The sequence below is a fragment of the Plasmodium brasilianum genome, chromosome 11 (genome assembly GCF_023973825.1).
Source record: "Plasmodium brasilianum strain Bolivian I chromosome 11, whole genome shotgun sequence".
Lineage (NCBI taxonomy): Eukaryota > Apicomplexa > Aconoidasida > Haemosporida > Plasmodiidae > Plasmodium > Plasmodium brasilianum.
In genome coordinates this window covers 2,096,234-2,118,519 of record NC_090124.1, presented here as the reverse complement: position 1 = coordinate 2,118,519, position 22,286 = coordinate 2,096,234, and the positions used below count along the sequence as shown (strand labels likewise).

General features: G+C 27.8%; 3 protein-coding genes across 3 annotated transcripts; 1 reads left to right on the top strand and 2 right to left on the bottom strand.

Moving 5' to 3' along the window:
• Positions 1-608: 608 nt before the first annotated feature.
• Positions 609-7,665, bottom strand: MKS88_003909 (nucleoside diphosphate kinase; the record flags this gene model as incomplete). Its single annotated transcript, XM_067217042.1, has 7 exons — positions 609-5,444; positions 5,617-5,690; positions 5,918-5,966; positions 6,155-6,434; positions 6,649-6,839; positions 7,200-7,274; positions 7,609-7,665. 7 exons carry the CDS (start codon positions 7,663-7,665, stop codon positions 609-611), a joined length of 5,562 nt encoding a protein of 1,853 aa, XP_067072717.1.
• Positions 7,666-10,506: 2,841 nt separating this feature from the next.
• Positions 10,507-11,334, top strand: MKS88_003908 (uncharacterized protein; the record flags this gene model as incomplete). The annotated part of the gene is made up of 1 exon (XM_067217041.1): positions 10,507-11,334. One exon carries the CDS (start codon positions 10,507-10,509, stop codon positions 11,332-11,334), a length of 828 nt encoding a protein of 275 aa, XP_067072716.1.
• Positions 11,335-12,970: 1,636 nt separating this feature from the next.
• MKS88_003907 (DNA repair protein RAD50) lies at positions 12,971-18,883 on the bottom strand (the record flags this gene model as incomplete). The annotated part of the gene is made up of 1 exon (XM_067217040.1): positions 12,971-18,883. One exon carries the CDS (start codon positions 18,881-18,883, stop codon positions 12,971-12,973), a length of 5,913 nt encoding a protein of 1,970 aa, XP_067072715.1.
• Between the last annotated feature and the right edge of the window lie 3,403 nt (positions 18,884-22,286).

The window sequence follows — 22,286 nt, the reverse complement described above, 5'->3', positions numbered from 1 at the left end:
CTCCCTGTATCATACATGCATGCACACATAAACATTTATATATATATATATATATGTACATTTATTTATTTACGCTTCCGAGTACACCAATTGTTATACGGGAATATTTCAAATGAACAACGATACTACATCATACGAACAAAAAAAAAAAAAAAAAATGATAGTCGATAAAATGCCCCATTAAAGAGAAAAGTCAAACGGATGATAAAAATAATAAAAAGACTAATCAGTTCAAAAAATGAGAATTACTCATTTGCCGCAGTTTAGTCATTGCTGTCAGATAACTTCTATGCATTTCAATTATGCTTTTTTTTTTTTTTTTTTTTTTTTTTAATTACCATTTTTATTGGAGTTGGGTTTTTATAGCAAATTTAAGTGAAGCGCACCGGAGCTAACAATATGAAAAATAATACAAATCGAAAGATAAAAGCACAAAATGAACAGGCAAAGTGAAACGCAAAGCGAAGGGGCAAAATGCCTAACATATTTAAGGAAAAAATCCTCCCATAGTAAAACAACTAAAGTATGCTCAAAAACACATAGGCGAGTAGAAAACAAAATAAATAAAATAAAAATTAACAAAATAAAACTACACTATTAACAAAATTCTACTTAGAAAAGAACGTTTTAACCACCTCAAGCGCGTGTTTTAGGTTCTCATGATTGCCTATTTTGTCAGAATAGAATTTATGTTTGTGATATAGATCTTTATGCATCAGCTCTGTTATTTCGTTATACTTGTCTATAGAAATGTTTTCAGGCGAAGGGCAAATACTTTTCAAATAGTTATCATCAAATAGAAGAGATATGATGCCATGAATTTTGAAAATTTTTAAAAAGTTCAGTTGGTAAAAGTAATCACTCATATTATTATTACAGCAGTTATGGTTACCACTATCAGGGGTACCATTAGCACGGTTCCAATCTTCATTATTACTATTATCGTTACTACTTTCATTATCGTTACTACTTTCATTATCGTTACTACTTTCATTATCGTTTTTATTCATTACAACTGGAAAACCTGTTAACAATATGTTACTGTCTGCACTTTTTATTTTTTCAAACAAGGAATGAAAGGTGCGCATTCGAATCTCCTTTTCGTCAACAGTAGTACTACTACTAGTAGCAGTAGTGGTAGTACTAATGCTGCTAACGATTTTTCCCCTTTCCTGTGCTTCCTCCCTTCCTCTCTGAAAACTCTGAAATTTACCTTTTATTTTTGCCTTAATCATCTCTTCACGAATCAGGCTCGCTGTATTAATAGGCGTATAATTTTTTAAATTAGAACATAACAGTGATGATATATACATTTGTAATTGTTCATTTTGCGGAATAAACACAAGGATTATTTGGGGGAAGTACAAACTGTCAGTGTTACGTGGCATCTTTTTATTTATATATATTGTGCTCTGTTCAACGTCCGAGTATTTTTGCATGAACAACTTTTTTACTCTCTCGCTTTTTCTGTTATATTGTTGTTTTATCTCATCGCTATTTGAGCGGTCTCTACTGTTATGCTGTTCTTTTTGCCCATTGCTACTTGAGCGGTCTCTACTGTTATGCTGTTCTTTTTGCCCATTGCTACTTGAGCGGTTGCTGCTGTTGTGCCGTCCTTTTTCCCCTTCGCTATTTCCCTCTTCACTACTTCCTACTTCGTCGTTTGGCGGGGTATTATTCCCTTCTTCATTCTTTTCCCCCACCCCTTGTTTACCATTATTATTACTCGGATCTGCTTCACATACACCTCTGTCACCTCCGTGTATGACTTGTTCGTTCATCGACCTGTTCATATCACTGCCCATTCTGGTGCTCCAATTGTTGCTAGCTTCTTTAGCTAGAATGAATTTTCCGTCTTCATCAACATTATCGCTGTTACTCCATTGATCATTCTCCATGCTAGGTTCTAAACAAAAGTTAGTACCCGCCTTTGGACTACTGTTCAGAATTATTCTATCTTCATTGAAAACTAGAGGGTGTGTACCTTCACATGTTAATGGTTCCGATTTGGTATAATGAACAAAATAAATTATTTTTTTAAACTCAATTAAATTAAAAAATCTGTTCAACACATATTCATCTAAGTCATTTAAAAGAGGTATATTACACAAAATAATATTTGAAAATAAGTAACTACTTGAATGTTTTAAAACATTTTCTAAAATTATTAAGTATATTTCATTTTTCATTTTTTGCTTCCTCGTTTTTATATCATTCATTATTTTTTTTAAATATATTTTTGGCCATCTCTCACTCAATAATATGAATTCCTTTATTACGTTTTCATAAGACATATAATGAAACGAGGTACTATTATTTGGATTATTGTTCTTAACTTTTTTTTTTAAAAATTTTTTTAAATCATAATTATCAGAAGCATAATAACAAATCAGTTTGGGCTTTATTCTCTCTTCAATTTTTTTTAATATTTTTTTTTTTATCTCATCATTTAATTCACCCACTTCACTTTTTTTTTTCCCATTTTTTTTGTGACTAGCCATGTTACTATTGTCAGTTGTACTCCTCTTTACTGTAATAGACTCCTCATGAGACGTCTGCACCAAAATATTACCATCTAATTTGTTTTGCACTACGCATTTTTCTCTATCAATACTTATACCTACTCCTTTCCCCCTCTCTTCTATTACCCCCGAATTGCTGCTAGTTTGCTCTGCAGTTTCATCACTGTGGATATTCTTTATCCCCTCTGGTCTTCCCTCTTCTCCCACTACACTCGCTTCTCCCACTACACTCGCTTCTCCCACTACACTCGCTTCTCCCATTACATTTGCTACCCCCACTACACTAGCTTCTCCCACTACACTCGCTTCTCCCACTACACTCGCTTCTCCCACTACACTCGCTTCTCCCACTACACTCGCTTCTCCCACTACACTAGCTTCTCCCAAGTCTATCATCAACAAGCACCCCCTGCTATCGAAATAATAGAATAAGGTAGAAAGTGGGCATTCGCAAAAACCCGAAATGTTTGTACTACCTATGCAGCTATCCCCCTGCTTACTTATCAGGATACATAATTTTATGTCAAAAAAAAATTGCAATTTTTGATACTCCTCAAGCTGTAAATTACATGGGAAGTTTGAAAAAACAAAATAGCTTGCATTCATTTTAGAGCAAACATTTTTCATTTTATTTATTATTACATCTATACTACTTATGTTTTTACTATTCCCCTTTTCTGTATAAAATGCATCATCCACAAGTGTTCCTAGTGAGCTCTGCTCAACCACATACCTGTCATGTTCATTTATGAAATCCAAGTCGCAAAATGCAATATTAGGATATTCATACTGTAGATAGAGACCTATGAAATTTACATTTGCAGTCGTTAAATTACAAATAAGGATTATTTTCCTTTTTGCTACTTGTATTATATCAAATAGAAAGGATGTACAGTCCAGCATCTTTTCTGCATCATTTTTAATAGTAAATGTAATGAAGTCTTTGTCTTCTACTATTTTTGCACTGGTACGCATGCAATAATATGGCGCGCTGTCTTTTACCATGGTGCTTTTCATCATACTGCTACTCACCACACCACTGTTCAACCCTTTTTTGTTATTTCCCCTCCCGTACAGCGGTGATAATATGAGTCTTCCCCCCTTGGCAATCTCTCGTGAGTCCACGTCAACTTTGCACTTAAAATGGAAGAAAATCAACCTAGAGTTAACTCTCTGATTTAGAACTTCTAACTGCTGTGGGGTAAGGAAAAAATTACATAAAATAAACTTCCTATAATCTCTGTTCATTAAAATCATTATTTTTTCAATTAGAATAGAAAACAAGTTAGCAGAAGATGAATAATTTTGACCATCACACACATGCATGTTATTACTATGTTTTTTTCTTTTCTTCTTCTTTTCCTCCTTAACTAACATATCATATTTTATAAAATAATAATTATAATTATGTACAAGGAATAAAATTATATTTTTTATATGATTAGTGTTTATTCCAAAAAAGAGAACAATTTCATTTTGAAACAATTTTATAAATTCACAGAAATAATTTTGTGTATTTCTATATATTAATATTTTTCCTTTATTTAAAAACGTCCTTAACAAATATCCACTTTTGTCATTCTCATAGTCATCATTTCCATTCTGGTTTTCCCTATGCAAAAGTTCTAAGAACGGTTTGTATTTTATGGTCGTTCTGTCTTCTTCGCCTGATTCATCCCTATGGAGATGTTTCCCTCCCCTGACGACTAATACACAAAAGGAGCTCGGTATTATATCCTCCCTAGTTAGGTAAGAATAATCTACAATATTTTTAAAACCTGTTACTATGTAATTACTATACGACTTATTTACATCTATATTTTCTTTTAAAATACGTTTTATTAAGTCAACGGTTAAATGTTTGTATTTCCTCTTAGTGTATTCAATTTTTTTTCCAAGCAGAGTATTATTTTTTTCTTCTTTTTCACATAATTCGCTAAAATTTAAATTAACATAATTTAATTTTTCAAGATGTTTTATAATTTTTAACTTATCCCTTTCATTATCCCTGTCTTCACTTCCCTGTGTATCTTCGTCCATCCAGATCTGATGTATTAACACAAATTTTTTATTACACGTATCTTGTTTTATCACTTCAACAGTATGTTTCAATGATATATTAAAATTGTCATTTGTATCTTTTTCATTATCCTCATTGTGATTTATTTTTTTTGATTCATTTGTTTTTTTTTCTCCTTCTTTTCTCTGCTTCTTATTTTTGAACAAATCCAGCATTTCCTTTTTTTTTTGTACCTCCTCTTTATTTCTTACTTGTTCATTTATCTCCTTCCCCTTTTGGTTAAGCCATTTGCTTATCCATGATATGGCTGAATCTTCATTTGGTTTCAGTTCACAAATTTTAGTAAAACAGTCCAATAGGATATCTTTCAATTTTATATTTTCTTCATCTTGCTTCCAATTAGTAACACTTTTACAAAATATAAAATTCTTCACCATATCAGTTGTAATAATGTTATTATATTTTTCAAAAGTAAAGTATTTCTTTACAAGATTATTTATTTTCTTGCTATCCTTTACAAATAATATATCATCATCATTTTTAAAAAATATACTTCTTATACTTCTTGGTCTTTTCAATACAGACTCTTTTACAGTACTTAATCCCATTAAATAATAAAGACACATAATGCAGTTTATTCTCGATACCATAATAGTTATTATATATTCTTCACTCATACACATATTCCTAATTTCTTCTTCTTCCATCGTATTATTTATACTCTCATCCTTCATTGATATTATTTTTTCTTCTACTATTTGAAATCCGTAATAGTCTAAATACATCCTCAAATTATTTAAATCTTTTGGATCTAATGCGCTTTTTTTAATTAATATAATTCCCTTTTCACACTTAAAGTTATCATCACCGAAAAATAGATCTATTTCTTTGTCTATTTTGTCCTCGCTTGGAGTGTGCTTAAAATTGCAAAAAGGAAAAATCGCATGTGGGTATGGAGAAGCTAACTCGAGCATACTATACACATGGATACAATGCAGAATTTTTTCTTTTCCTGTCTTTTTTGCATTTTTTTCTGCGTTTTATTTCTGCTTTTTTCTGTGTTTTTCTCAATACCACGGCATTTCTGATTTCGCTAGTTCCATATTTTCTTTTTAGGCAACTTTTTGGCATGTCGTCAAAATTAACCTCTGATACAGGGGGACCGCAAAGAATGTGTGCTCGTTTTTTACAGTTCCTGCCTTCTATTACCAAGCAGACTGAGAAAAGATGGAGGATAAACAGGTAACCAATTTAGTGCGTGATGTACATTCATACATATGCATGCAAACTAGCACACATATACACATATTTATATATACGCATTTATGCATATATTTCATTTGAATTTTTTTTTCTTTCCCCCATAGTCCCGAACCTATCCCCTTGGAAGAGGTCATGAAGTCTATCAGAGAGTTGTAATAAGGCTAGTTGCATGAGAAAAAAAAAAAAAAAAAAAAAAAAAAAAATATATATATATATATATAGTTAGGGGTAGAGATAGGGATAAAGATAAAGGGAGAAGGATACCGAAAGTGTGAGACCACTTTTTATTTTACGTATATCACTTTTACTTTTTTTTTTTTTTTTTCTGTATGGAACAATTATGTAATACCTTATTTAATGAATCTTCATATAATTTATTTGCATGATCAATGGATAGTGTTCCCCTTTTTATAGCTACTATTAATAAATCGAAGTTTAAAATATCGTTAATTATATTACTTATGTTATTCTGTTCTATGATGTCTGGTTTTAATATTATTAAAGTTCTTTCCAAATTGTTATTGTTATATAACGGGAAAAAATAGTTCAGGTCTCTGCTAAAATACCAGTTATTCTTGCTAAAATAAAAGGGGATGTTTCTGCACTTCAAATTGCACTGATATTCCAAGCTACCGAAAAGTTTATAAAAGGGAAACATTTATACGTATACACATATATATATATATATATATATATATATATATAATATATATATATATATATATATATATATATATATATATGCATACTTGCATGCACACCCACGTATATGAATACGGGTACAACTGCCCCCATACAAAACATGAATATGTATACCCATGTACACATATAGGTGTGCGTTACCATTCAAAGTATTTCTCGTCCTTTATCAAGATGGACGTGCTCTTAATTAAAGAATTTAATTTTGTTGATGTATCTCCATCCATATGTTCGAGCAAAGAAATAACAGACACCCCACTTTCTATGTACTCATAAAATTCATTTATATGTTTATATTGCTCAGGTTTATAATTAAATATTTCTTTTATATCATTCTTCAAGAATAAAGCAGAAAAAAAAAAAAGAATGAAAGAAAGAAAAAAAAAAAAAGCGTAAATAAAGAATATTTTTCTGATTATTTTTAATTTGTACAAGATATGCCAAAGATTCCTTTTGTTCTTAACTCATGCAACCTTATCTACATTTATAACTTTTATTTTATGTTTCTTTCGTTTACACTACTTTATACTAATATTAAATGTTTCTTTCATCACTTTTACCGAACATTTAAATATTTCATACACTAATTGCGCGCTGCGTGATAATACACACACATATACATACAAGCATACATAGATATTTATATTTGTTTATGTGCATGTATTTCTGAGAGGTCAGTATAAGTAATTATTTACTTCTGTTAAGTGAACTTTCTTTTTCTTTAAAATAATGAAATTTTTTTCCTCTAATTTTTTTATGACTTCTTCATCCTACATTGATGTAAAGATATTTGTGTAAACATAGTTGTGTAAACATAGTTGTCTGGACCTAGTTGTGTAGACGCAGTTGTGTGGATATAGTTGTGAACATGTATTTGGATAAGCATATTCGAGTGAACATATACGCGTGAACATATGCATGTGAACATATATGTGTGAATATATACGTTTGAACATACTTGTGTATTTTTTGCGTTTTCTATGTTTATGCCTATGCGCATGAAGGTATACATGCATACATGTACACACACATTTATTTTTGGTATCCCAATTTATTTGCCTAAATGGTATCATTTCGTCTGATAACTGCTTTTTAATTTTTTACTTTAAAATTATTAGTAACATCAGGAAAAATAACAAAAATACACCTTTCGTCCTTCATTATAGTTTAGTAGGAGTAATATTAAAAAAATAAAGATACATTAAAAAGTAGTATATTAGCATTAAATAATGGACTCTTATAAACAAATATATTTACTTCTTTTAAAATTATATAGTTCACCACGATTTCGTTCGATACACATATTTTTAAGAAATCTATTGTTAATATCTTAACGTTATTTTAGTTTTTTCCTTTTCATTCCGAAAATTATATTTTTATATAAATTAATATATAAAAAAATAAGCACTATTTTTAGACATTACTTATGGATTAATAATGTACATATGATTCCATTATGCTTACAAAAATTGTGCTTAGAATATCATACTACATGTTTGGAAAGCGTACATGCATACATACATACATATATACAAAGATATGTATATATATATATATATATAATTCATTTAAATTAAAAATAGTGTAAATGGACACCCCTTATATCATAACTTCTAACGTAAAATTATTTTTCCTGATTTCATTAAAATCTTATATTCTAAAAAAATAAGAAGACAATTTTTTTTTTTTTTTTAAACATTATGTTTTTTTTTTTTTACACAAAAATATGTTAAAAGCTTAACTCATTTTTACTGTGAATGTAAAACACACATTTTTTACTTTTTTACTTTTTTGCTTTTTTGAAGATTCCTGTTTGTTATGTAATAAATGTTTCCCTTACTTTTTTATGATAAATAAAAGATATTTAATTTATTTAAAAAAAAAAAGAAAATAAAAAAATAAAAAACGATCTTTTTTAATAAAGAGTAAAATGACACTGATGTTTTGGAAACTAGTAAAATTATAAAATGTAAATGTATATTTAAAAAAAAAAAAAAATTTATACTAGGAATACAAAAAATGAACTTATAAGTGATCCTTTATTAAAGTATGTTTTTTAAAATGAATTACTGTGTAAATGTTTGCAATATGTTAACTCGTCAAATTTAAAATTTCTGTGGCTCTTCAAATGTTTAACCTATATATAAGATTTGCGTAAAGATAGAAAATGTCTCTTTCTTGCTATAAATTCTGTTCATATATTCTAGAAAGAAGAAGGAATATATAAATAATACATAATAAATAATACATAATAAATAATACATAATAAATAATAAATAATAAATAATACATAATAAATAATATATAATAAATAATAAATAATAAATAATACATAATACATAATACATAATACATAATAAATAATAAATAATAAATAATAAATAATAAATAATAAATAATACATAATACATTATACATAATACATAATAAATAATATATAATAAATAATATATAAAATATGGTATATAATAAATAATAGGTAGAAAATAATTTTAAGGAAAATCTACAATTTTAAGAAACTCTTGTTGTACTTTGCCATTTTAAGTTGTGTGCAACTGTTAACATATCCTCAGTTTATTTACTTTTCCTGGTATTGTGAGCAAAGAGATACTACCATTAGGAAGTAATATTTTACAGTAAAAGGTGTTGAGTATAAAAGTTTTGTTATTTATTTGTTTATTCATTTATGTATATAAATATAAATATATATATATATATATATATATATAATATGTAAAATCACCAAACGTGCTTTGATATCCTGCAGGTTAACAGCGAATGTAAATTGTAAATATTTTATTCTTTTGGAATTTATTACGCGTAATATGTTAAATATTATTATATGTATATATTCATAAATTTTTTTTTTTTTTTCTAGCTAATTATAAACATGCATTTGCAATTATAATAGTATAGGTCTCATTACACATGTACAACCATTTAAATTTTGCTTCATCAAATTTGTACTTTTTATTCTTATTTATATTTACTAGTTTAAGATTACACGAGTTTCATATTACTTCTTTTGAACTGTTCTTTTGATGTTGCAAGTAAATAATTTTGCGTTTTGTCGTAAGACTGATTTAAAAAAAATGATTATATATATATATATATATATATTTTTGCACACAGTGGAACGACAAAAATTTTCACAAGTCTTAAATGCACAAAGTATGCACATATATTAGAGATGTGAAAATATTACATTTTCATGAAACACAAAATAAGGGTATATAAGGGCCACACAATGATATTAATTTCACGAATGCCTAAAATATATATAATATATATACATATATATAAGTACACACTTTCTGTTTTACACATAAAGGCACTAAAATGGTTGAACTTTTAACGGGTATTTAAATAATCCTATTCGCAAAAATGCTTATGCTAGATCTACAACATTCCTTTTTGCTTTTATCTTTTACAAAAAATCCGTTAAATGTTCTACTTCTTTTAAGGTATTCTGTATATATTTTCACATTCATTTGTTATGGTTTTCATGTTTTTTTTTTAAAAATATCGGAGGAACATTTTAAATATTATGAACAATTCATGTAATTTTGGTTAAAAAAAAAAAAAAAATATATAGCCAAAATTAAGTATAAATTTTATGTGCCTATATTGTGCGTTCTTTTTTTTTTTTTTTTTTTTTTTTTTTTTTTTCCTTTTTTTTCCCTATTTAATTATTCCCCTACTCATTTATACTTCTTATAACATAGAAATAAGATTCCACATAAAAGCCGTATGAATATATGTAGAGATTATTTTCATTAAAAAATAAAAAACATATTATTCTATTTATTGTCTTATACGTGTTAATATATGTACATATATATAATTGCAAGTTACGAATAAGTTTCCTCCATTTTTGAAAATTTAAACATTTTTATTTTGCTGTGTTTTACCATATTTTTCTCCTGTCCTATATTGCTCCATTTTTCCGCCATTTGCTCTACTGTCATATATTTTTTTTTTTAATTCGAGATTGTTGCTAAAATGAATAATTGTTCCTCGCTAGCTTCAAATGAACATGAGCAATTTCATAAAACTGTTATATATAAAAACAGAGCAAGAAGCCTAATACAACAAAATATTAAAAGTAGATCAGAATGTCATAATGAAGAACAAACTAGTGGAGGAAGTATCAAGGATAAAATAAGAAGACTATTTTCAAGTAAATACGATCAATCCATAAGGGATCTCCAAAAAACAAAACTTCGAATTAATAAAAACGTACATGAAGAGGAAAATAATTCTAAAAATTTAAAAACATGTACTCCTGTTTATGATCAAAATATAGAATGGCAACCTGTTTATCATGAAACCTGTAAAATAAAATTACCGGTGGAAGATTGTAGCACAAAAATATCCTTACCCGATGATGTTGTAGATGATTGGGTTCACAGTCAGAATAAACTTTCAAAAGAACTAAATGCCTCCAGAATAAAAAGCAAACCAGATGATATGGATGTCAATGCCTATGATGACAACTACTATGATGAAAATAGCCACAATAACAATGCTGATGGAAAAGCTAATTCTAAATATAATTGTCTTTTTAACAAAAATTTTTCACAAAAGTCTTATATGCGCACTAATGAAGAGGAGCCGTATTCCAAATTCAAATATTACTACAACTACTATTTGGTAGATGAATATTTAGAGTCTTTAGCTGAATCTCAAAATAAGAATTTAGATGCAACAGGATTAGATGAAAACGGGCAGCTATATGATAATGTTAGTTTAAATGTAAAACCTATAATAATGTCCAAGCACAGATTAGAGAACGGTGTGCCATACGATCCAACCAAGCTAATGAATTAGTTTCTCCCTTACATTTTCGCTGTTTGCTAAGGAGAGATACAGGAAAGAGAGAAAACGACTGCATAAGCACACAACACACGCCCAAGCACGCGCATGGGAACAGGCACACCCACGCATACATAAATACATCCATATGCATTCAAACATCGGCATTGTTAAATATAAACAAATAAATCAATGAACATGTGGACAATAGGATATACCATTTTCTCGTAACATATACATTCACACAACCAGGCGTAAGCAGACATAAATTTATGGTTCATAGAATAAATGTTTAATTTGAACATTTTAAATTTTAATTTATTATTTAACATTATGTACATAAATATAGTATATTTATGTTTATACCTATGACTTGAAGAAATTTTTTTTTTTTTTTTGTTCTTTTGTTTTGATTTAAAATGTGAACATTTTATGCATGTATCTTTTTTTTTTTTGTTCTTTTGTTTTGATTTAAAATGTGAACATTTTATGCATGTATCTTTTTTTTTTTTGTTCTTTTGTTTTGATTTAAAATGTGAACATTTTATGCATGTATCTTTTTTTTTTTTTTTTTTTGTTTTTTTTTGTTTTTTTTTTGTTTTTTTTGTTTGCTTCTTAATTCTTCAAAGAGTTATATATATCCTACAAATGTTTGTAAACTCCCTTTTTCGACTGTTACATTTTTCGTAAAAAAAAAAAAAAAAATTTTTAAGTTTTCCCGTTTGATACATTAGAGGGCTAGCTCTTTTTAACTTAACTTGTAAGTTGTCCGTTAGTTGTAAATCATGTATCCTCTTTCTCTCTACTATTGTTACACAATGCTATTGTATAACTATAATATTTTTACTGTTTTTTTTTTTTTTTTTGTTTCTCGCCGCCCTTTTTACGTATACTATATAGTAACGTTTTATTTTTCCTTTTTTAATTTATTAATAATGATATATTTAATTTTCACAAAAACTATAAGGTCTTTTTTACTAATGTTCATAATAATGTTCATAAAACTGCATACTCATTCGTATCATTATTATTAAAATAATTAAATATCAACGTAACGAAGAAGATTAATTCGTGCATGTTTAACAGCGGACTTCATGTTCATTATCAAAAGTTCGCGGTTCTTAACATGTGATAGTCTCTTCGTTTGGCAGAAAACAAAAGGAAAGAGGAAGAAAAAACAATGAAATGAGAAACAAAATAAATAATATACTGTAGACACATGACAAATGTTAAAAAAAAAACTGAAAACAACTGCTAGCCATTACGCATATCTGCATAGTACATTTTATGACCCTTGCAAAATGGTAAAAGGAAAAAAAAAAAAAAAAAAGGAAATCATTTTTTTTAAAGCACTAATACCCTTTTACATTCATACCTAATGACAAACAAAAACGGCAAATAAAATTAAAATTAAAATTAAAAATTAAAAGCAGGTAAATGTGGAAAATGCTACAAAATTTTAAAAAGTGGAAAGGGGAAAATGTGCGCATAATACGCATAATGTATATATATTATATATATATTATATATATATATATATATATATATGTATATATATGTATATATACATATGTTCAGATAGGTACATACATACAAAAACAAAAAAAAAAAAAAAAAAAGCGTGAATATTAGCCAATTTTATGTACCAGCCCTATTGCCGTATTTTCTCAATTTTCGAGTACCCATGGACATCTCTCTTAATTTTATAGAAACAGTTAGTTAAGCCATATTGTGACAATATGTCAACAAAATAATTGTCATGTGTTATTAAGATAAGCTGGAATGTAGAACTGTCTTTCCTCAAATCAACAATATTAGCAATTAAGCTAGCCAAATTTTTTGAATTTGATTTATCAAGATTTGTTGTTGGCTCATCAAGGGCTAGTATGCCACATTTAATAGAAAAAGATTCAGCTAGGGCTAGTCTAATTATAATAGAGGAGAGCACTTTCTGTCCTGATGAACATCTTCCTTTCATATCGAGTTCACAATTATCTTTTACCATAACAACTCGGTAATTATAAGATCGTCGTTGATTAATTTTTCCATTATTTTCTGTTTGCACATCTGACTTTATATATATATAATCGATATCAGCACTATTATATACCCTTCTCCATAAATTTTTTATTGATATATTAATTTCTTGCATTTTTAAAGAGTGAAATTTAATTATTGCTTGATCAAAGGAATTATGGAAATTACAAATATCTTTTATTACATTCTTATATACAAATATTTCTATAATTTTTTTTTTATATTCCTTTTCTATGTTCATAAATAATTTAGATTTCATATCACTTTTTAACTTCTGTATGTACTCTTCACGTAAACAAATTTTTCCATTCATTTCTGCTTCTTTAACTTGTAAGCTGGTGATATATTTGTTATATGTTTCTATCTTCTCTTTTATCTTTTCTTTTTCTCTATTTATTATTTCGAATAATTTGTTTTTATGGATTAAAAATTCAAATGTTTCATTTATAAATGTATATATATCTCTATTCATTTCGAACTTTTGCTTTAACATGTTTACTATAGAATGCACTTCAGTAAGTTCTTCTTCCTTTTCCCCCTCCTTTTGCACCCCCTCTTGCACATACCAAAAGGAGTTCTTCAGCTCATTTAGTGAAGAGATAAAGCTTTTCTGATGACTCAAAAAACTTTCGTGCATTTTTTTCAAGTTTGTGTTAATAAGAATATTATGAAGCATTTTTTCCATATTAAGTTTTTCTGCTTCTAGACGTAAAATTTGTTCTTTTTTCTCATTGATTTTTTTTGCTAGTTCATTTGACTCACTTTTAATTATTTCATTAGTATATAATTGTTCCTTAACTTTTTTTAATTTTTTTTCCTCTTGTTCTTTTTCAGTTTCTGTTAGTAAGACATTCTCAGCTAGCTCTTTCATTATGTTCATCTTAACATAATAATTTTGGTTTTCAAAAAATATGCTATTCTTACTACTTCTTATGCACCGTTTAATATATTTATTTTTACCATCACATTTTTTAATAAGTAAAAATGTAGAGTTGATTAAATTCTGTACACATGTCTTTTTTTTTAAATAATAAGAAATGTAACTCTCCATTTTGTTTAATACTTGCCTTTTTTTTCTCTCTGTCCTTATGCAGCTTTCCAATTCGTGCATCTTTTTCTTGATATATTCCTTTCTATCGTTTGAAAAACACTTCATTTTGTGCAGCACGTCTAATTGCTGTTCTTTTTTTGCTTCTTCTGTATTTAAGAATAGCATCAATTTGTCGTACAGCTTTTCGTATAGTTTGTCGTGCGGTTTTCCAAAACATTTATTGTTGTTAATAGTTCGTTCTAAGTAGTGTACACAAGTATGCGTGTCAGGGGAAAATCCACAATTCTCTTCCCTTTTTTTTTGCTTATTTTTTTTTTCTTCTTCTTCATACATTTCATTTTTCTCTTCATTTTTCTCTTCATTTTTCTCTTCATTTTTCTCTTCATTTTCCCCTTCATTTTGTATCTCCCCTTTTACAAGATACGATTGAATAAGGTGCTGTGTCTGTTTAATTTTTTCTTCCCCTTTTTTACACTCTGTCATACAGTTATTCATGGTGATCCTTATGTCGTTTGTATTACTCTCTCCAGCAATCATGTTTATTCCTTCCTTCTTAATATTATCAACATATGACTCATGTTTTACTAATTTCAAACTCGTCATCACATTAACCCCCTCATTTGACTTAATAGTTTCTTTCCCTACTTCTGTTTTCTCCGTATTCATTGTTCTTATCTCTAATGTGTTTTTTCCCTCTCTCAACATATTTTCATGGTTAGTTATAGCTCTACCTTTTAAATAGTCGTAACACCTACCACTACTACTGCTACAACTACTACTACCAATGTTGCTTCCAGTTATTTCAGCGATTCCAGTATTGTCATCTGCAACATGCTTTCCGAGGAGAACATAGATATCATTAATATACTCATTGCTTCTCTCCAGAATACATACCATACTCTTCTTGTGGTTGCATAGCTCGATGAAGTTGTTCAGGAACCCCTTCAGTTCTTTCAGGACTGTCGTCTTTGTTTCTTTCACTTCTCTCTCTTCGTTCAGTCCTCGCGCTTCTCCCACTTCTTCCTTTTCCATCGAATCCAACAAAGGATATATGGCTTCACTCCACTTATCCTCGGCGTTCTGCATTTTTTGAAAGGAGCTAAACACTTCTACCATGTGGACATGGCACGAAATAAGCTGATCCCTTTCATAAATGATGTCTTTTTCTCTACTTATTAAATGAACACAAGTTTTTTGTAACTCCTTTATTAATGTATGCTTCTCATTAATCTTATATATTTTAAGTGCACATCTATCCAATTTACTTTGTATATCTGTCATGTGTTTTTGCACCGATTTTAAATCATCATTTTGTGAAATAATTTCCCGATGGATATGTTCTATGTGACTATGATAGAATCTTACAACTGGCAAAATTTCCCTTTTTTTCCTCTTTAAATTGGTTAGCTCCTTTTCACTCTCTTCTATCTGTTTGTATATTTCTTCCTTTTCTCTACATACATTTAGCTTAACATTGGTTAGTTGCTCATCTAATATTGTACTAGTGCACATATTACACTGTTTAGTACTTTCGACCATTCCAAAAAAATTATTTAAAGTTTCGTCCCTATGTCGTAAGGTAGATATGCTCTGCTTAATCTTCTTTATATCTTTTTTGTTACAAAGAAAACAGGTAACCATGGTATTCACACTTCTTACTTGCTTCTCCTCAAGCATTATATGAAACTCCGATAGAATATCAGCATATGATTTTACCATCTTATTTATATCATGTAACTCTTTTGATATCAATATTAATCTTTCTTTCAGTAATTGTACTTCTCTTTCTATATCAACTATTTTTAGTTCATATTTGTCCAAATATTTGTTCATAATACTGTTCAGTAGATGTAACATATGTTCATCAATCTGGAAGGAGAAATCAAAAGTTTTCTTCCTTTTTTTTTTTATTTTGGAATCTAACTCGTTCATAAAGGCATTATTTCTTTTTTTCATTTGCTCTTTCACTTCCTCGTCTATTTCTAAATTATCTAGACACTGTTGTTGATTCGTCTGTATTTTGGGTATACCGAGCGAGATCACCTTATTCAGTTTCGTATTTTTTATATGATTTGTTTTTTCCATACCAGATGATTCAAATTGACACTCACTGTAGTTATGTCTACTCACCAAAATGTCGGAAGTATCATCCCATGCCTCTACAGTAGAACAGCTACTCGATTCTTCACTTTGATGCTTCGTTTCGAAATGCACTTGTACATAGTCATTATAATAATTCAAGAAATTTTGTATATATATAAAGACATCACTGTGGCTATCTTTCATAGTGGTATAGATTTTATAACATTTTGTTTTCAGTTTTAAAAAAAAAGCATATTGCTCTTTTATAAAATTTAGTATATTCGTATGTGTCTTCTGAACGATATCAAAATGTTCATATGTTAAGTTACAGTTAGTTACAATATTCATCATTTTGTTTAATTCGTTTTTAAAATTTTTTATTTTGTTCAATTCTTTTTTTTTTTTCTCTATATAATCATCATAGTTGTACATCTTATTAGTGTCAGAAGTAAACATGTCCATCTCACTTAAGATGATGGAAGAATCAAACACACATTTCAGTTGATTCAAGTTTTCTAATTTTTTCAAACTCTCTTCATATATTTCATCCTTCAATTTAAATCCACTTAATTTATTTTTATACTTTTCTATCCTTTCTACTTTTTTATCAATTTTTTCAATTTTATTTTTATACATTTTTACTTTTTCCAGTAGAGTTTTGTTCCTTTTTAAATTTTTATGACGACGTGTCCTGTGCTGATTTATAAATCGTCTAATTATCTTCAACTTCTTGGTGTGAATCTTTTTGATTTTTCCTAACTGAAATATCATATTTTTCCGTACAGCATTTTGTTCTGGAGGGGTGCTGGCACGTGTGTTTTGTGTTAACGTCATGCTACTAATACTGTTATCCCCTAATTCCTCTTCCATTGATGTAACTCCATGGATTACGTTTTCATCAAGGTTATTCTTTCGATGTACAATTTGATATCTTTCACCTGTTATAACAATTCCTCTTATGCAATCCCTCACAATGAATTTAAAATTTGGGCTCTTTTTTGAAAATATGTTGGACCATTTTTCAAATGCTTCTGCCGTTTTGAAGAAGACAGGCTCGTTTGTCATTACCAAAAAGAGAAGTTGCTTGTACTCTTGACAAAAGATTTTCCTCATACTTACATTCTTCAAATTGTTAGACAGTGTGTTCGTCTTCCCATTCATCGAGTCGTTCATCGTGCTACTCATCAGCCTATTGATCGAGTCGTTCATCGTGATGCTCACCAAGCTGCTCAGAGCAGTATAGTCTGTTTGTAGAATACTCTCCAGAAATTCGAGCAGGTCTTTTTCCCGCTTTTCTAAAACATGAATAGCATGACTAATTTCATCGCTCTCTTTTACGTTAAAAGTGTCAAAAGACTGTGTACAACGTTCACTTTTTTGTTTTTCTAGGTATAGTATATCCCGTTTAACATTTTCAATCAAGTGTTGACATTTTGTTAAGTCGTCTTTAAAAAGTTCAGCGAATTGAAGTAGTTCCTTTGAATTTTCTTGATAAATTTCTTTTAAATTTTTATACTGATCAATATCGTATTTAAATTGTTCAAATAAAACAAAATGAGTATTTATATCTGAAATTAGTTTATATAAAATGGTACGTTTTTTATTTAAATTTTCTACTATGGTAGTATTTTCATTTATTTTTTCTTGGTCTAATTGTATACTCATTTTTGCATTTTGAATTTCTTTTTCATTTTTTTCAATTTCAACATTCATATTTTTTTTTTTCTCATAACAGTCTTTTAACATTATCAATTCATATTCTTTCTTTTTTAAAATATCATTAGCAGCCTTTTTACATTTTATTAATTCTTCTAATATTTTAGAAAAATGATCATCACCAAATAGTTCATCAAATTTCTTTTTTATTTTAATAGATTCACTAAAAGGCCATAGACTTTCTTCATGATGACATAAAATTACGTTTTCTAAAAGAGCTTTAGATACTCCCATCAATTTAGGTATATGACTATTTATATCTACACATTTATTAGTAATAATAATATCTTCTCCTTTTTCTTTTTTAAGAATAATATTATTATCTAATGCTCGAAAGGTATGTTTCACTTTCTTATTTTTATCTTTTGAATAAAATAAATTAAAACATCTAGATATACCTATCCTTTTATTATTATAATTGTTAAGAAGTAAGTCTATTTTCCCTCTTATATTCATTTTATTTGATATTAATGGGTCATGAACAAATGATTTTCCTTTTTCTGCATTAGGTGGAAAATCACCTGTACAACTCACCTTCAAACATTCAATAATTGTTGACTTTCCACTCCCATTATTTCCATATATTATTGTGATAGGAGAAGAGAACTCCAGCTCTTCCACCACATCATCACAGTAGCTCCGTATCCCTTGAATTCCTATCCTTTCGAAAGTCGTCATCGAAAAGGCTATGGATGCATGCACGATAAAGAAGGTAGGACACGAATGTGGGTGCGAATATAATGCCTGTGTGTATGGGTGCGTGAGATATAGCACATGTGTATACGTGTTAATCGTTCACGGGTATGTATATATTAATATCATAGAAGAACATAATGGAATTGTTCCTTTTTAAGCATTCTTTTTTCTTTTTTCTTTTTTTGAGCTTTAAAAAGGGGATATTCCCACGATATTCATTTTAATTTGTTTTAATATGCTTTAATTGTTTTAATATGCTTTAGTTGCTTTAATATGCTTTAATGGATTTAATATGCTTTAATGGATTTAATATGCTTTAATGGATTTAATATGCCTTAATTGTTTTAATATGCTTTAATGGATTTAATATGCCTTAATTGTTTTAATATGCTTTAATGGATTTAATATGCTTTAATGGATTTAATATGCCTTAATTGTTTTAATATGTTTTAATTTGTTTAAATCTGCTTTAATTTGGGTAAATCTGTTTTAATTGGAGTATATCTGTTTTAATTTGTTTTAATTTGTTTTAATTTGTTTTAATTTTTTATAATTTTTTTTTTTATATCATTAAATGTGTTAACCGCAAAGAATGCAAAGTTATATTACCCGTAGTACCAGAAAATTTATATATTCAAAATTATTTTTTTTACATACAACAAATTAGTCGGTAAGAAGTAAACAAAGTAAGCAGGTATGGACATAGGTGTATGCACAATGTATATCTCTTCTCATATGTACACACCACAGGGCTAAATATAGTTCTAATAGGGGGTATATGCACATATATATATATATATATATATATATATATATGTACATAAGTATAAACACATACGCATATGCGTTTACATACTGATGCTAAGAACACATAACTTCAATAAAAAGGAACTTAAAATGTAGCAAAGGTCTTATATGAGAATAATTCAAACTAAAAGGAATATTAAAGCTAAAAAATTTATGCAAGGGAAAAAAAAAAAATTTTTTTAAAAGCAGACACTTGTAGCCCCATCTTCAGGATACAACAAGGCAAACTTATAATCTTCTTCATTTTTATAATTTTTTTTTTTTCCCTTTTTTTCCCCTTTTTATTTAAGCATTAATAAATGCGAATATCCCTCTTTGAACAAAAGAAGACTTAGAGAGGGGAAGTATTTATTTATACCATAAATCATTTTATATTTTATGAACAGAACCATAACGAAATGTAGCACTATTCCGAAGATGTATTAACTAAAGCTGGAAACGTACAATTATGGGGGAACATCTTACATATTAACATATATATGTCCGGCAATAATTTTCCTTGCCTTATTATTCGTTTATTATTCGTTTATCATTCGTTTATCATTCATTTATCATTCATTTATTATTCGTTTATCATTCATTTATTATTCGTTTATCATTCATTTATTATTCGTTTATCATTCATTTATCATTCATTTATTATTCGTTTATCATTCATTTATTATTCGTTTATCATTCATTCATTATCCATTTATTATTCATTTACTTTTTAAATTATATATGTTATTTTTTATAGCTTTATTATTTGTAATGGTAAAGAGGGAACAAATAAACTAATAAATAAATGCATGAACAAAAGGGGTATTCAAAGTTCCTACTTATAAAGCTATATCATCAAAAAAAAAATCTCGACTGGGTTATACTTGTGTGGGTATATATATATATGTTCGTACATGTGTAAATATATACATATAATTTTTGCAAAAAAGGAAACTGGTAAGCCTCAGTGTAAATTATAACATTTAAATTAATTATATATATATATATATATATATTGTTTAAAGTAAACGTTGATTTTTTCACATTACATATATATTTTTTGTTCTTTTATATTCATATAACCTCGACAACCCAATTGTAGGTTGTTTATTTTTTTTCCCGCACGACCTTTACTGGTTTTAATAAAAATTACTTTTTCTCAGTCAATATTTAAATATACTTATACACACACTTCCTGGGTTATAAGTAATAAGGTGGGGATTAAATAAAATTTATACCTCATTATATAGATGCATAAATATATACCTTAAAAAAATGAGTCCCGTTCAAGCACAAAACTGAAAGCAGTGTAACAACGCGTTCCATATTGTATATATATATATATATATATATATATATATATATGTAAAGTGTTGACCTTAAAAATTTATACTCCTTTCTTATATGTAATGCTGTTATATTCAATTTTTACATATATATTGGCGCGATGATCCGCTAGCTTATTTTCCCATATGGCGCTAGCAAGGGGAGTTGGTGTATATTATATATATATATATAGAACTACGTACACAACTAGAACAATAGTGCAAATCTTAACAGTAACTACTTATGTCAAGGTAAAATAAATAATAGATGGGGGTGCGCAAGCCTTTTATCAAATTTTTTAAATTGGTGTAATAAATCAACGGAAAATATATATACCCACACACACACACACACATATATATATATATATATATATACATATATGTAACTATTTTCTTTTAATTCTCTTACTGGTGGAAAAAGCACTAATAAATCTAATGAACCCTTTAAGATTTACCATATCCGGAAAAACCATATGTTGATAATATAATTTTCGAAGGCTCCTGTTTCTTTTCCTCTTACATTTATTTTTTTTTTAATTATTATTTGCTTTAACAATTTTGAAAAAAAAAAATTTTTAATTTTTTTTCATTTTTTACAATTTATTCAATTTTTGCAATATTCCCATTTTTACAATTTATTCAATTTTTGCAATATTCCCATTTTTACAATTTATTCAATTTTTGCAATATTCCCATTTTTACAATATTCCCATTTTTACAATATTCCCATTTTTGTAAATATTACTATTTTTTTTTTTTTTTTATATATTGTCATTTAAACACAAGTCAGTTTAATTTACGTACGTGTACAATTAAAAAAGAAAAATGCGCTAAAAAATTGGAGGCAAAAAAAAAGGAGTAAAAGATCTGAGTAAAACTTACGGAGTGAAAAAAACAAGGGTGTAAAAAAAGAAGGGGAAAAAAGTAAAATATTTCACAAAAGATTAAGTAACGGAATAATATACCACAATTTATATATGCACATAATTATACACATAACATTATATACATAATTATATAGATATATATATATATATATGTATAATATACCTATTTTAATGTTATATATATATAATATATATATATATACACATAATATGTACGTAATTAATGCGATTTATAGCAAACAATTTTGTAAAAAAATTTATAAATTTCATTGAATTAAAATTAAATTATGTCAAATTAAAATTTATTTACTACTATTATTTATAAAAAAAAAAAAAAAAAATTTGTAAAGTAATTTTTTTTTTTTTATTACAATTTTGTTTTAC